At 67.6% G+C, this 15041-nt stretch overlaps 2 protein-coding genes across 5 annotated transcripts in view; one reads left to right on the forward strand and one right to left on the reverse strand.

The window, feature by feature from the left end:
- The window catches only part of GPC1 (glypican 1), a 29673-nt gene extending 17434 nt beyond the window's left edge, over positions 1 to 12239 (forward strand). Inside the window, exons 2-9 of the mRNA XM_037850048.1 lie at positions 3336 to 3494; positions 6812 to 7203; positions 7775 to 7940; positions 8687 to 8817; positions 8918 to 9037; positions 9132 to 9265; positions 9494 to 9669; positions 10399 to 12239. Of these exons, the coding sequence (XP_037705976.1) occupies positions 3336 to 3494; positions 6812 to 7203; positions 7775 to 7940; positions 8687 to 8817; positions 8918 to 9037; positions 9132 to 9265; positions 9494 to 9669; positions 10399 to 10628 (1508 nt within the window). The 3' untranslated portion in view covers positions 10629 to 12239. The remainder of the gene's footprint in view (positions 1 to 3335; positions 3495 to 6811; positions 7204 to 7774; positions 7941 to 8686; positions 8818 to 8917; positions 9038 to 9131; positions 9266 to 9493; positions 9670 to 10398) is intronic.
- Positions 12240 to 12861: 622 nt separating this feature from the next.
- The window catches only part of ANKMY1 (ankyrin repeat and MYND domain containing 1), an 87189-nt gene continuing 85009 nt past the window's right edge, over positions 12862 to 15041 (reverse strand). For all 4 annotated transcript variants that reach the window (XM_037848840.1, XM_037848843.1, XM_037848841.1 and 1 more), the window contains one exon: positions 12862 to 13308. In XM_037848840.1, the coding sequence (XP_037704768.1) occupies positions 13169 to 13308 (140 nt within the window). In that variant the 3' untranslated portion in view covers positions 12862 to 13168. The remainder of the gene's footprint in view (positions 13309 to 15041) is intronic.

A 15041-nucleotide genomic window follows, 5' to 3' on the forward strand; every position in this document is an offset into this window, starting at 1 on the left:
AGGCCACGTGGGTGGAGCCGCCCCAGGGTCCCCCTGACTGCTGGTGGGTTTGTTCCTTTAAGGTGGAAAATGTATCAGGTTTACTGGTGGAGGGGACGGGGAGGTGGGAAGGGGGGACTGGGCAGCTCTGGGAGGGAGGGGAGCAAGGACACAGGACTCCCCCCTTTTCCCCAGGTGCTGAGAAGAGGTGGGATTTGGGGGTGAGGAGGTTTGCATGGAAAAAGGAGAATCCCACCGTAGACGTGCGAAGCCCCCACAGCCGTGGCGGAGCTCCCCAGCCTGCCTGGGCTGCTCCTGGTTGGGGAGCTCGGCCCCCTCCGGGCAGACCCCACATCCGCCTCCAGACGCCCACTGGGGGCACCCCGTGGAGCCCCACCCCCGGCTCCTCTGATGTCCAGCAGCCACCGGCGAGCTGCCCTGCCTGGCCCCGGCTCGCGCCTCGACCGCCACCCCTGGGGCCACCGCGTCGGCCCGCGCCAGGCCGCCGGGAGGCCACCTCGCGGCCCAGCCTGCCCGGGGCCCCAGGCCGGCGCCCAGGCTCTGGCTCCGTGTCTTCACTCCCGTGTTTGTCCGAGGAGGGAGGGAGGGACGGGGGCTGTGCTGGGGCGGCCGGAAGAGCGCAGGTCACCGGGCCGGCTGGGCGAGGTGGCCGCGCAGGGCGAGGGGCCGCGGGGGACGCACGGGTGGGCCGGCCGTGGCACTCGGCGGTGGGCGGCAGCTCCCCGGGGTGTGACCGTCCCCGTCTGGTGCTTTTGCCCCCAGCGCCCCTCGCCTAGCGTCCTTCTCCCGCCCATGTGAACGGAGGGAGGGGACCCCCAGGGAGGAGCCAGTGGGGGGATCTCCAGCTGCCGCCGGACTTAGGGAGCCCTGAACCCCCTGCCGGGAGCCCTGAGTTGCCTCCCCGGGGTCCTGGGCCAGCCGGGACGCTGTCATCCAGGGCAGCCTCGGGACAAAGCAGGCTGAGGCCTGGGGGCCCCGTGACCGCACACCCTGAGCTCAGTGGTTCCTGGAAGCCCCGGCTGACACCCCGGCCCACCCACCGGTACCCGCTGGTCCGAGACGCCAGCTTCCTCCCACCCAGTCCCGGGGCCTTCCGGGGCCCGATGCAGTCTGGGGAGCAGGGCGCCCTGGCCCCATGGGATGGGGTGAGCACAGGTCAGCCCCTCTTGGGTGCCCTCCGTGGCTGCTCTGCCCAGCTGGCTGTGGGTCTTGGGAAGACGCCCCGTCCCTCTCCCATCCCTGCCCCTTCCCGGCAGGGGACGGACCAGAGCCGCATGTCCAGGTCAATAAACGCCGCTGGGAGAGCAGACGCTGGTCACTAGTGCTGTTCTTGTGTCCCTGCCCCCAGAAGGAAGGGGGTCCCTCCTCACCCCAGCAGCCTGAGGGGCTCCCAGCCCTGCTCGAGGGTGACAGCTGCCCTTCATTGAGGGGCCGCTGGCTGTCACCTCTAAGGTCCTGGGCAGGATGGTGGGGTTCTCCAGACTCGGGATGGGGGCCCCATCTTGTTTCCCGTGCCATCAGACACGGGACATAGCAGCCCCCCTTACTTTCGACCTTATCCCCCCTCCTCTAGGACGTCCTGGGCCCAGGAACCCCCTTTTCCTCACCACCTCTTGGCCCTGGGCCCAGGGGAGGGAGAGCCCAGGTGGAAACCCTAAGCTGTGGGGCCGGGTTTCCCCCAACTCCATCTGCTCCTGCCACAGCCCCCTCCCCCACTTGGAATGTTCCAGAATGCCAAAAGGGGAAGAGAGCACTAGGAGGGGAGGGGGCCAGAGACTGCAGCAGCCCCAGGAGCAAGCTTGGAGCTGTGACTGTCCTTTCTGCCTCTGCCCGCCCCTCCCTGCCCGCCCAGCCCCCGAGACTCCGGGACAGGAGGCAGTGACCCCCCATAGTCAGGGCGGTGGGCCTGCAGGAGGCCGCCCCGAGCTGCTGGCCCAGCTCCCACCCACCCGTCCCCAGCTGCGGCTCCTGCCTGCCTGAGGCTGAGATTTCTGGTCCCCACCACCACCATGCTGCAGACTCCTGTCCCCTGGTCACCTTGGGCCATCACCTTGGGCCCACCCCTCAGGCCACAGGCCCAGGGACACCCCGGCCAGGCCACCGCCCAGCCCCTACCAACCGTGCCTGCCGCACCGAGCCCCCTGCCCTGCCCGGCCTGCGTCCCGGGCCCCTCTCCTGTCCCATCCCCTGCGAAGGCTGGGAGAAGACTGGGGGCCTCGGGGTCCCGGTGATCTCAGACCGGAGGGCGTGGCTGTCCCCTCCCGTCCCCGGAGCTATAGCGGCTGCTGCCCGACTTCCAGCCCTGTGCCCAGCCAGCCCCACGTCCTGCCGCTTTCTCCATGCCCAGGGCAGGCCAGGCAGAGGCCATGCACCGGCCCCCAGGCCCTGCCCTGTGCCCGCCCCGAGCCTGGCACCATCACAGCCCTGGCTGACAAGTGTCTCTGGAATCTGTGCCAACCCCTTGCTTGACTCTTGGCCTCTGCACTGGGCCGTCCCCGGCTGCAGGTGGCTGCTGCGGACTGTGTGTGCCCCGAGGACCGCCCTCTGGGCCCAGGCTGGAGGTGCAGGGATTTGCGCTGCAAGCACCACTGCAGCAGAGCGAGTGCCCGTGGCAGCGGCAGGAGCGGTGACAGCGGGATTGGGGCTTCGAGGGTTGAAGGGAAGGGTGCCCATGAGTGCCAGGGCACCCGAAAGGAGGTACAGGGTGGGGGTGTCCTGCTGGAGCAGGAGGCCCCAGAGAGCAGCCTGTTCTGTCTGGAGCGGCGGGAGTCAGACGGGAATGGCCTGTGGGGCTGCTGCCTCTGGTCAGCCCAGAACCATGCTTCCGGGTCCTTCTGTCACCAACTCCAGCCACCCATTGGGCACCCCACCCCTTGGCCTGCTACTCTCCCGGTGGGAGCTGCAAGGACCCTGGCCAGTGTCGGGAGCCAGGCAGCTTTGGGAGCCCCTCTCCCCCCCACCCAGAGGACCCCAGTTGCCCTTGCTGGGGTGCAGATAGGCCCTGAGCCTCTCGGGGCCCAGGTGGGGTGTGTGGGGGCAGCAAAGTGGGGCTGAGGGTGCTGGGAGGAGCAAGTGGGGCCGCAGCCCTGCCCCGGGCTCAGCCTTCGACTAAACCGGTGCCCCCCGCCCACTGCCCACCACCCCGAGATGTGCTGCCCTGGGAAGGGTGTGCTCCTGAATCACCCCCTGGGGCTGCCCAGCCCAGGGCCTTGTCCTCCCTCCCCAAACTCTGCTTTCACCTTGCCGCCCCCCACCCCAAGGCCGTCAGCCCGCCCGGGAGGCTGCCCCCACCCAGCCCGCCACCCTCCTCTCCCTCACGCAGCCCCTCCCCACAGGTGAGCACCTGCGGATCTGCCCCCAGGGCTACACCTGCTGCACCAGCGAGATGGAGGAGAACCTGGCCAACCGCAGCCGCGCCGAGCTGGAGACAGCGCTGCGGGACAGCAGCCGCGCCCTGCAGGCCACGCTCGGCGCCCAGCTGCGCGGCATCGATGGTGAGGGGCCCTGGGCTCGCGCGGGTGAGGCCGGTCGGGGTGGGGGGCTGGGCAGGGTGAGTGCCCGGGGCTGGGGGCTGGGTTGAGGGTACAGTGGGGCTGGAGGGCGGTGCAGTCAGTAGGGGACGGGAGCCCCTGGGATTGTCTGCAGACACCCAGCGGGGAGCGAGCGTGCCCGGGTAGGGGTATTCGTGTTTGGGGAGGGGATTTCCTTCAGGGAAGTGCCCCCGGGGCCCAATCCAGGGGCCTGGGGACAGAGCTGCAGAGTGCCAGGCTGGCCCCAGTAGCCAGAGGCCAGGAGTCTGGGGGCCCCCGGGGATGTCAACAGCCTTGTGCCTGGCCGGGGGCCGTCCTCCCTGCGCACGGGATGGCATGGTGCAGTGCTGCTCACGCCGGCGTGTGGAGGGCATGGCCTGGGCGCTGATTAGCATGGGGGCTCCTGGGCGGGCTGCCAGCAGGACCCTGCATCAACCAAGATCCCTCCTGTGCTGGGCAGCATCCAGCACCCCCCAGGTCTGTCCCATGTATGGGGACCCCACCTGCCTTCTCTTGGCCCCGAGGCCTCAGCTCCCCTCCAACATCAGCCTGGGACCCCCAGTTGCTCCTTGTCAGCCCCCAGCACGCAGCCCGCAGCCTACCCCTTCCTCTCCTGCTGAGACCCCCACTCCCTGGCACCACTGCCCTGCCCCCTCCCTGCTGTGGGGGTGTTCGCTCCCCACCCTGGTTCCTGACTCCTCCTCTCCCCTGTTCAGCACATGTCCGTGGATGCTCGCCTGGGAAAACGCCCCCGAGCTCCTCCAGGCCCACTGTGCCATCCGCCACCCCACAGCGCGTCTGCACCTGCCCCTCCCCAGGCCGCCTCCCGGGTGACAGGGACACAGCAGAAAGGGCCCTTCCTTTGACCTGAACCCCACATCCAGCCCTTGTCCCCTCAGTCCTGCTGAGCCCGGCTGACAGCCTCTTGTGGTCTGCCCACCCTCGGGGCGCCAGGGTCCCTGGGGTTCTGGCCAGGGCACCCCCTTCTGGGTCAGCCGTCTACCCCATGGCTCTCCTGGCCCCACCTCACTCCTCACTCCCGACCTGCCCCTGGCCCCTCTGGCCGGATCTCTGCTCTTGGTGGGGCCCCCGACTCAGCCACAGCAGCTCTGCCCACAGCTGGAACTCGGAGCCGCCAGCATCCTACCCAATAAGCCTGCATGGGCCGGCTCCTGAGGGGCTCCAGAGATCGCCCCACTCCTCCCCACGTGTCATCCAGCTCCAGTCCAGAGAGGTGGGGGGTGATGCCCCAGCCTGTCCCTGGCCTCATGGCCACACCCCGGGTGGCACCTGTGAGCCATGCAGACCTGTGGGCAGGTGCCTGCCCGCCCTGCCTGGGTCCAGCTGCCCAGCCCCGGGTGGCCCCAAGGTCCTCTCCCACCTCTTGTTCCTGTGGGAGGTGTCAGGGCATCCCCTGAACCTGGAGAGGGTATTGTGTGTGTCCCCTCTGAGGCTGCAGGATGGGCAGGGGGTCTGCGGGGTCCCCAGCTGCTGAGCCAGCACTTGGAAGGGTGACTGGAGAGGGGCGGGGAGATGAGCTGGCTCACACCGCCCCCCTCCTCCGCTGCCCTCTGGCCTGCCTGGGGCCTCTCCAGCCTTGGGGACCCCTGTGCCCCATGCTGTCCTGACCCGGGAGCCCTTCCCAAGGTCCCTTGCTCCTTGGCAACTGAGCTCCACAGGCTGGAATCCCAGCAGCCAGTGCCCTGCAGAAGGCAGCGGTCGGCTCTGAGGGGTGGCGGCCAGCCCTGCTGCAGCCTGTGGAGCCACAGCTGTGCCCGGAGCTGGACGCTGGAGCCCAGCACCCTCGGACGGGGCCCAAACAGGGCAAGCCTAGCAGCATCAGCTCCCAGGCAGCTGGGCTGCAGCCTCAGGGGCCTCCGAGGCCTCGGTGCCTGGGGGCTTCAGGGGCCCAAGGGGACAGTAGAAGGCGTTGGAGAAACACGGGCGAGGCCTGGTAGAGACATGGCCATGATGTAAGGGTCCCCAAGCAGTGGGTGCTCCCGTGAGCCCTTCGGCCCTGTCACCAAGGAGGGCCCAGCGCTGGCTGGAGGGAGCGGCCACCCCTCAGCACATCTGTGTGGCCTCGGGAGCTTCTGAGCTCCGTGAAGGGACGGTGGGAGGCTCCACTCCACGCTGGGTCAGAATGTAAGGCCCAGATGGCGTGTGGCCGGAGGCTGGGGACATTCCCAACCCTGGCCAGCCCGGTCCCGCGACAGTTCCTCACCATGGGGGCTGCCATCCAGGGCAAACAGTGAAACAGAGGGGCTGCTTTGTCTCCTCTCCAAGCAGGAGCAGAAGGCAAACTGTGCTCCGGTGCCAGCAGCCCCAGGAAGTGTTAGTGGGAGGCAAGCCTAGAAGGACTCTGGGCCCCGGGCCCCTGCACCCCACCTCCCAGGGCAGCTCCCTTAGGGGGAGAAACCAGGGCAGGGTCCCGTGGTAGGTGCTCCAGCAGGAGCTGGGACAGCCTGCCCCTTCCCACGGTCCCTCAGCCCGGCCCAGAAGCTGCCCCAGCTCCCACCCTGGGAACTATGAGGGGCTTGGCCCAGGCCACTGAAGGGTCTCCTGCCCCAGCCGGCTGCAGCCCGAGGTCGGGTGGGGCAGGCCCGGGGACTGCTTGGCAAGCTCCGGGCTTGGCATCTGTCACGCCTCAGAGCAAACGGGCCCCTGAGTCCCTAGAGCACGGGAGCTTGTGCCCTCCCTGCTGGCCATGGTCCAGGGCCTGTGGGGCAAGGGGCAGCAACGGCCCTCGAGGACGAGCCCAAGATGTACTTGCGGGGATTTGGGCAGAGAGAGGGCCAGAAGCTAGGGGGAGATGCAGAGACAGGCAGGATTGAGGAGGAGGGTGCAGAGACCTGGAGGGTCCCCAGCCAGGAGGGGTCAGCTGGGGTGACAGAGCTGGGGGGCAGCGAGGGACCAACTGAGATGGAAAGCCAGAGAAGGGCCTGAAGGGCCCGCCCTTTCCCCCAGGGCTCCCTGCCCCTGCTGGCGGCACCTCTCCAGCCGTCCCTGTGGTTTCTGGGTCACAGTGCCTCTTTTCTTTGCCCAGCTCAGAAATGCCAGCTGGAACCCAGTTGGAGTCCCTGGGACCTGGGGCGTGTCCCCCACTGGGGTCCCAGCTCTCAGGGCCAGGAGGGTGGGTCCCAGGGAGCCCGTGGGGCGGGGGTGCAGCCCGGAGCCTGGCGCCCAGCCCTTGTGCCCAGGCAGCTGTCCCCACGGAGCAGCAGGTCCCCTGGGGGTGCCCCCGGGCCCCAGCACGCCTCACACCCCGTCCCACTCCCCAGACCACTTCCAGCGCCTGCTGAACGAGTCGGAGTGGGCACTGCAGGACACCTTCCCCAGCGCCTACGGAGACCTGTACACGCAGAACACCAGGGCCTTCCGGGACCTCTACGCGGAGCTGCGCCTCTACTACCGCGGTGCCAACCTGCACCTGCAGGAGACGCTGGCCGAGTTCTGGGCCCGCCTGCTTGAGCGCCTCTTCAGGCAGCTGCACCCACAGCCGCTCCCGTCCGACGACTTCCTGGACTGCCTGGGCAAGCAGGCCGAGGCGCTGCGGCCCTTCGCCGATGCCCCGCGGGAGCTGCGCCTCCGCGCCGTCCGTGCCTTCGTGGCCGCCCGCTCCTTCGTGCAGGGCCTGGGCGTGGCCGGAGACGTGGTCCGCAAGGTGGCCCAGGTGCGCACGGCTGCCCCGTGCCCTTGGGGGCCCCTCCGCACCCCCCCGCGGTCTGCCCCCGAGGCTCCCCCACTCTCCTCTGGGGCGGTGACGGTTCTGTGCCAGGCCCCCTCACTGTCGGTTCCCATCCTCACCACGTCCTGGGGGGATCGGGGCTGCAGGTGCATCAGGACAGACAAGGGACAGGTGGGGACCTGAGCCCCAGGCCCTGCCGGCCAGCGGGGTGCCACACCCCAGGGGACAGCACCTGCCAGACACCAGCACCAGGCGCGGGAGGACACAGACCCAGCCACAGGGGGTGTGAGCTGCTCCCCTCCAGCCGATGTCCTTGGCAAGGCCCCCCACAAGCCTCAGCTTCTCTCCTGTTCAGTGGGGTCACTCTGCCCTGCAAGGTGGTGGCAACAGTGGGTAGTGAACAGCAGCACCGTGGCCACAGAGGCAATTAGAACCAATGCCCCAGGGCCCACAGGGTCCCCCAAGAAGGGCCGGGAGCAGGCCAAGGCCACATGCCAAGGTGGACGGAGCTGGGGCCCCCCCGCCTGGGCCCTGCTCAGGCCACCTTTGCCCCCAGGTGCCCCTGGGCCCCGAGTGCTCGCGGGCCATCATGAAGCTTGTCTACTGCGCCCACTGCCTCGGCGTCCCTGGCGCCCGGCCCTGCCCCGACTACTGCCGCAATGTGCTCAAGGGCTGCCTGGCCAACCAGGCCGACCTGGACGCCGAGTGGAGGAACCTCCTGGGTGAGCAGCGGCCCCCCACACCTGTCCACCTGCGTGCCCGGGCCACTGGGAGTCTGTGGGAGAGGAGAGGCGCCCACCAGGGGCGATGGCAGGGGCTGGGGCACTGGGGGGGAAGTGGCACGGATTCCTTCTGCACGGCCCAGGTGGGGAGCCACTGCTCAGGAGGGGCCCCGTGGGGTAACGGTTCCCTTCCAGGGCCACTGCAGGAGCGTGCCGACAAGCACGCATGCCAACCCAGGTGACGCGTGGCAGGCCGGCGTCCCGCATGCTAGCACATTAGCGTGTGAATCGGTGTGCACACACTGAGCTGTGGGGACAGCAAGCATACACGCACGTGTGCCAGCCTGCGGTGGGCGGGCGTGCATCTCTGCCGGCATGCACACGAGGTCACAGGCACGGGCACAGGTGTGCACATGTACGTGTGCTGCACCCAAGAGCACACACATCAAAGCAGGTGTGAACCGACACACACGTGCACTGCCCCGTGATGGGTCACATGTATACATGCCAAGGCGTGTCCTCTGGGTGCCACATCTGTGTAGGTCACTGGGCACATGTGCAGACACATGGTGTGCAGCAGACACATGCTGGCCAGCCCAGTGGTGTGCGCAGGTGAGAATGAGCAGGGCGGACCTGAGCACACGCTCACAGGCCCCCCGGGCTAGGCGTGCCTTTCCCCCGGGCAGTCAGGACCACATGTCGCTGACATGCACACGGGGTCACACGCATGTTTTCTCCCATGTCAGATTCCATGGTGCTCATCACTGACAAGTTCTGGGGCCCATCGGGTGCAGAAAGTGTCATGGGCAGCGTGCACATGTGGCTGGCGGAGGCCATCAACGCCCTCCAGGACAACAGGGACACGCTCACGGCCAAGGTGCGGGCACACTGGGTGGGGTGGGGCAGTGTCCGAGTGTGGCCCCCTGCAGGCCAAGGGTCCTTGTGCCCCAGCCAGGACCCCTGCACTGTCTCCCCAGGTCATCCAGGGCTGCGGGAACCCCAAGGTCAACCCCCAGGCCCCTGGAACGGAGGAGAAGCAGCACCGGGGCAAGCTGGTGCTGCAGGAGAAGCCACCTGCGGGCACCCTGGAGAAGCTGGTGAGGGGCACTTCACACCACGACCACCATCTGGGGCCAGGTCACAGGGAGGCGGGGTGGGCGGGTGACCCATGGCCTGACTGCTGTCCCGCAGGTCTCCGAGGCCAAGGCCCAGCTGCGTGACATCCAGGACTTCTGGGTCAGCCTCCCGGGGACGCTGTGTGCTGAGAAGATAGCTATGAGTGCCGCCAGCGACGAGCGCTGCTGGAATGGGCTGACCAAGGGCCGGTGGGTGTCCGCAGGGGTCCCCTCCTCAGTCACTGCCGGGGTCCTTGCGCGACCCCTGGCCCACCCCCTGACGTGCGACGTGCGGCGGGACACCCCTGAGGCGCGGCCCCAGCCCCATCCCGTGCACTGCTCCCCACGCGCCCGCGACGGTGTTAGCTCCCAGCGGCCCCGGGCAGACCCCCAAGTCTCGGGCTGCGGGTGACCTGGGGCTGCGCCCACCTCGCCCAGGTACCTCCCGGAGGTCATGGGCGACGGCCTGGCCAACCAGATCAACAACCCCGAGGTGGAGGTGGACATCACCAAGCCGGACATGGCCATCCGCCAGCAGATCATGCAGCTGAAGATCATGACCAACCGGCTGCGCGGCGCCTACAGCGGCAACGACGTGGACTTCCAGGACGCCAGTGAGGGCGGGGCCTGGGGGGGGGGCCTGGGGGGCTGGTGGGCGGGGCTTTGGCGGGCGGGGCCTGCCGCCGGGAGGAGCTGAGTGGGGCGGGGTCTGCACGGGGGCGGGGCTTGGTGGGCGGGGGCTGCCGCGGGGAGGCGCTGGTGGGGCGGGGGGCTGCACAGGAGCAGGGCTTGATGGGCGGGGCCTGCCGCGGGGAGGGGCTGATGGGCGGGGTCTGTACGGGGGCGGGGCTTGGCGGGCGGGGCCTGCCGCGGGGAGGAGCTGACGGGCGGGGTCTGCACAGGGGGCGGGGATTGGTGGGCGGGGCCTGCCGCGGGGAGGAGCTGAGGGGCGGGGTCTGCACGGGGGGCGGGGCTTAGTGGGCGGGGCCTGCCGCGGGGCGGGGAGCTGGGTGGGGCGGGGCTCATCGCGGGGCCTGCACCGCGTCCCGTGGAGCCTCCACGAGCGCGATCAGTGCCGGTTCCGTCCCCGGGGCCCCCACTCGGCTCCGAGGGCACTGATGCCCCCCGGGCCTTCTCCCCCAGCCGCAGACCCCAGGCCTCCCGGTCTCCGCGGCACAGCTGAGACCTGGCCAGGACGCCCGTGCGACCTTGGCTCAAATTGGGGGCGACAGGGAGGCCGCCCCAGAGTCGCTTCTTGTCCTCACGGTCAGGGTGGGGCCCACTCGGGGCTCCCCCCCAGAAAGGGCCGCGCTCCGCACCTGCCTGACCCCGGCCCTCCGCAGGTGACGACGGCAGCGGCTCGGGCAGCGGGGACGGCTGCCCCGACGAGGCCTGCCGCCGCAGGGTCAGCAAGAAGAGCTCCAGCGCGCAGACCACCTTGACCCACGCCCTCCCGGGGCTGTCGGAGCAGGATGGGCAGAACTCGGGGGCCGGCCGCCCCCAGCCCTGGGCGGCCCTCCTGCTCCTGCTCCTCACCCTGGCCCTCACAGCGGCCGGGCCCCAGGAGCGGTAACTGCCCCTTGGCCTCCGGGACTGCAGCCAGGGGCAGACTTTGCCAAAACCCAGAATGGATGATATTTAATTCCCTCGGCCACGAGGGGACCAGGGCGGGACGGGGAAGGGCAGTGGCTCCGCGTCTGCCCTGGGACCGGGGTGCACGTGCCAACCGCCCTGGCCTTTAGATTTGTGCGAGGCCCCCAGGGAGCAGGGAGCAGGTGTCCCCAAAAGCCATGGACTTCAGAGACCTCAGGGGCATGGTGGCTGCCTCCCTGCGGCCCCTCCCCGTGCCCCCCATGTGTGAGGCCCGCAGACGGGGCGGCGTGGCGGTTTCCGCTGGAGAGCGGGCCTGTGCCTTTCTCTCCCGCCCCCTCTGTGGGAACCGCATGTGCAGACCCCTCCTCCCCATCCATCCCGCAGCCTCCCGGGCGCTGGGGAGGACGCTGGGGCTCCCACTTCCCAGGCCCTCAGGATGGAGTGTGACACCTTAAAACTTGTGAGGGCCCCTGCTCCAAGCTGCTGCGCGGACCCCCACGGCCTCGAGGTGGAAGCCTGGCCCGGAAAAGGTGTCCTTGCTGCCGCGAAAGATGTGGCGTGAGCCCCCTTGGCTGGGCAGGACAGTGCCAGACCCAGCCACGTCCCCTCTGGGCCCTGCTTTCCGCCGCTTGTGGTCTGCTTGGAGGGGCTGCCCTTCCCGGACGCCCCAGGAAAGCCGGCCCCGGGCCCTCTGCCTCCATGGAGCGTCCCCGTGGCACACGGGCCCACCGCCTGGATGAGGACCCCTGAATACTGAGGGACAGCCCGGCCACCGCCCTCCCCATCCTCACCCAGACCCAGGGCCAGACCCCAGCACAGGGGACGCCGGCCCAGGCTCCTGGTGACCCGTGGCTGCGTCCTGGCCAGGTGGACACTGGGTGCCCAGGGGAAACGAGCTCAGGGGCAGCTGGGCCTGGTACTGCAGGGCAGGGGGCCCCTGGGTCCCCCCAACGCTGCCAGTAGCAGGGGGTGGGTGGGGTGGGGCAGAACTTTGACAGTCAAGGGCTTTCATTCGCGGCCACGCATTTACAAACGCTTCTGGTCTTCCTTCACCCTGGGCTGACCTTTGACCCTGGTGGCCTTCCCTGGCCCCAGAATCTGGGCAGACCCCAGGCTGCCAGGCCCCTCTCCCCTCTCCCTCCTGGGCCCTCGCTGACAGGCCCTGGAGGGGGACCTGCACCCTGTCAAGACAGGAAGGGGCCCCTTGGGGATGTGGGGGGACCGCAGTCCCAACCGGCACCGGGGCCCCAAGAATGCCATTTAGCACTTGTTTACTCCACGCTGCGTTGGGGCACCTCCTGCCAGCATGGCTGACCAGGTCAGGACCTCGGCCTGGGGCCCAGAGCCTCCTCTGGAACTGGTCCTTGATGGGCCAGGACCCCTGCCCGGGCTCCCCGAGACAGACCCAGTCCCCACAGTGGCCGGTGCAGGGGCTGGGGACAGTCAGGGCCCCGAGGGAAGGGCAGCACTGGGGCATGCACAGTGCTCTGTCCCTGCCCCGTGTCCCCTCCTGCCACCAGGCTGCCCCTTCCCTGCACTGCACGGGGACCTGTTCTTAGAGTCCTTGTGTGAATAAAGGCTGGAGACGACAGCCGGCGGCTCCTGTGCTAGATGTGCCCCCACCTCGCTGTGCGTGCGTGTGCGAGCCTGTGTGCGTGACGGGGGCTTAGCTGTGTACACGGGGGGGGGGGGGTCTAGGGTGACTTTGGGAATGGAGAGGGGCTGGGACATGGAAGGACCTGGCCGTGTGACCCCAAGACGGTCAGGTTTGTGGGGGGGGGGTGCCACTGTGCCAGGTGTATCAGCCTGTCTACTTCTCTGCGCACCGCCCCGACCTCTCCCCCCAGCAACTCAGGTCTGCCCTGGGCTGAGCTGCCCAGGTTGGTGCAGGTGATGGAGGCCAGGGCAGGGGCATCGCTGCCAGCCGCCCACACCAGGCCCAACCTCCCAGGTGGCCCCCAGGCCCAGGTCCACCCACCTCCTCCTCTCTGGGTACACACGTCATGTCTTGCTGCTCCTTCAGCCCCGAGAAGGCTCCAGGTCCTGCCAGGCAGCTGGAGACACCCGGGAGTGTCCTGAAGCCGGGCCTGGCCTCAGTAACCTCGAAGCCATGTGACACCTCCCTCAGGGACCCTGGATCTGGGGCCAGCATGGCTGCCAGCCCCGGGCCACATTCCGACGTGGAGGCCCACGGGAAGCATCTGTCTCCTGGGTGTGGACGGCTGACAGGCCACTTTATTGGGAGTCACAGCCCGCCCAGCTCTGCCTGGCCACATGTTGGCAGTGTCCCCATTATCCCGGCCCTGGGGTGCTGAGGGCACCCCCGCCCTGGGCACCCCCTCCTGTGGGGCCCCACATGAGTGTGAGGCTCTGGCGCTCGTCCCAGGCACGGGGTGAGCGGGCAGCTCACGGACCGTGGCTCCCCCAAGGGGCCGAGCCCAAGCAGAGACCCCAGGCCTCGTGCAGCGGATGGGCAGCTCCTCCCCTGCAGAGGAGGTGGCTGAAGGCTCCCCGGCCGGCTCAGGCGTCGCTGTAGGTGGAGTACTGGCTCTGAGCCCACACAGGCGGCCTCAGGCTGCCTGGCCTGCGGGGCACTGCCCTGGTTGCCTTCTTCGGGGGCTTCCAGAAGGATTTCTGGAAGTTCTTCATGAGCACTTTCCCTGTCGGGTAAAGGAAAACACAGGTGAGGCGGGAGCCTGCCCAGGCGAGCTGACAGGTGTGGGCAGCAAGGGGAGGAGGTGGTCAGGGTGGGCTCAGGGCCCTGCCCTCCAGCCTCAGCCCTCCCTGGGTGGACCCGGCCCACCAGCCCGCCCACCGGTGCCACCCCAGAGGCCTGCAGCACCAGCTCCTGCCATTCCCATGAAATCCAAGGAGCTCGGGCATGCCCTAAGAGCCATGCTGAGGGGCAGAGAGAAGCCAGTTCCCACCAAACCTGCCCCCGAGTTCCCGGCCAGGCCACACCAGCCCCCTCGCCGGGCACACCTCCTGTGGGTGGCCCCAGCCACTGCACCCGGCCATGGGGGGCTCAGCGGGCCAGCCATGGGTGTCTGCAGCACACTGGTCGCCCTGATGGAGGGTGGCCCACACACTCCCATGCACACAACATACACACACAGTCACACCCCTGCATTGTGCTCCACTCCAGGTGAGGCCAGGCACTCCTGGACCTGGGGCAGTGCCCCCTTTGTCTAGAAACAAGGTTAGTAATTAACGTACCACCCCAAGTCCTGGATGGAAAACATCCCACACGTTAAATCCACAGCCCCCAACATTAAATTCCTACTGAAATAGTGGGTGGGAGGGTTATAACCGGGGGAGTCCGTGCTGCTGGAAACTGAAGATGGGGGCGGTCACACGGCAGGTGCCGTCAGAGATGGGCAGGGTCCAGAGAACCTGAGCGAGAAGCCCACGTGGGGACCCAAGGTCCGGGCCCCCCAGCAGCAAGGCCGCTGGCTCGCTAGAGGGTGGGCCCAGGAGGTGGCACCTCGGACACCAGGAGCTGCACCGTGGAGGAGCCAGGGTGGGGGCCTGGGGGGAGCAACTACCCCAGCAGGGCCCCCCCTGCACGGCAAAGACCCCTTCCCAAACGGGGAGGCCCCCACCCACAGACGAGTCTCTCACCCCACAAAGTGAAACTAATGTAAATCTAAATGTTTGCCTTCTTCCTTCGTCTGACCTGAAAGTATGAAGGAAACTTCCCAATTTCTAGCCTAAACCTATTCCTGTACCCAGGCCAGGAAAGCACAGATGCGCCAACAAAAACTCAAGAAATCTCAAAATGAGCCGCAGTTCACATAAAGAGCATCAATTTGGGGAATCAGCAAACGTTCTGACATGGGAGTTACAAAAAAAAAACAGGAAAAAGCCTCAGAAAATGCTTAATTTGAAAAGATTGCAGCAGCACGGTGGACTAGGCTAAAATGGCGCCTTTCCCCTGCACAGTTGTCGGCACGCTGGTCAGAAGTCAAACAACTGTTTTTAGAAGTCCACGTGTACAGTCGGTTCTTGTCATTCACACTAGTGAGTGATGTCCTTTAAAGTGACCACAAACACTGAATTAGCGAACGCTGAGCCACTGCTCCCAGGGGAGACACAAGGCTAGGCTCCTGAGAGCCGCTGGCCACCATATTTCCGTCAACTGATCAAACGTGACCTTCTTATGTAACATAAACTGTGGATTCATTAACACCAAACTCACGGCCAGCAGCACCCTGACTCAGGCCCGTACGAAGCTTATACAGCACACGTTTCATCTGTGAGGTCCACTAGCCTTCTGTTACTACACTGGATAGCACTTCACCACTACACTCAGGGGCCATTTTAAACAAGGAAGTCACCAAAAAAAGAACAAAAATGCAGAAAACGTGGTAATAAATACACCACCAAGAGGACA

The sequence above is a fragment of the Choloepus didactylus genome, chromosome 9 (genome assembly GCF_015220235.1).
Source record: "Choloepus didactylus isolate mChoDid1 chromosome 9, mChoDid1.pri, whole genome shotgun sequence".
Lineage (NCBI taxonomy): Eukaryota > Metazoa > Chordata > Mammalia > Pilosa > Megalonychidae > Choloepus > Choloepus didactylus.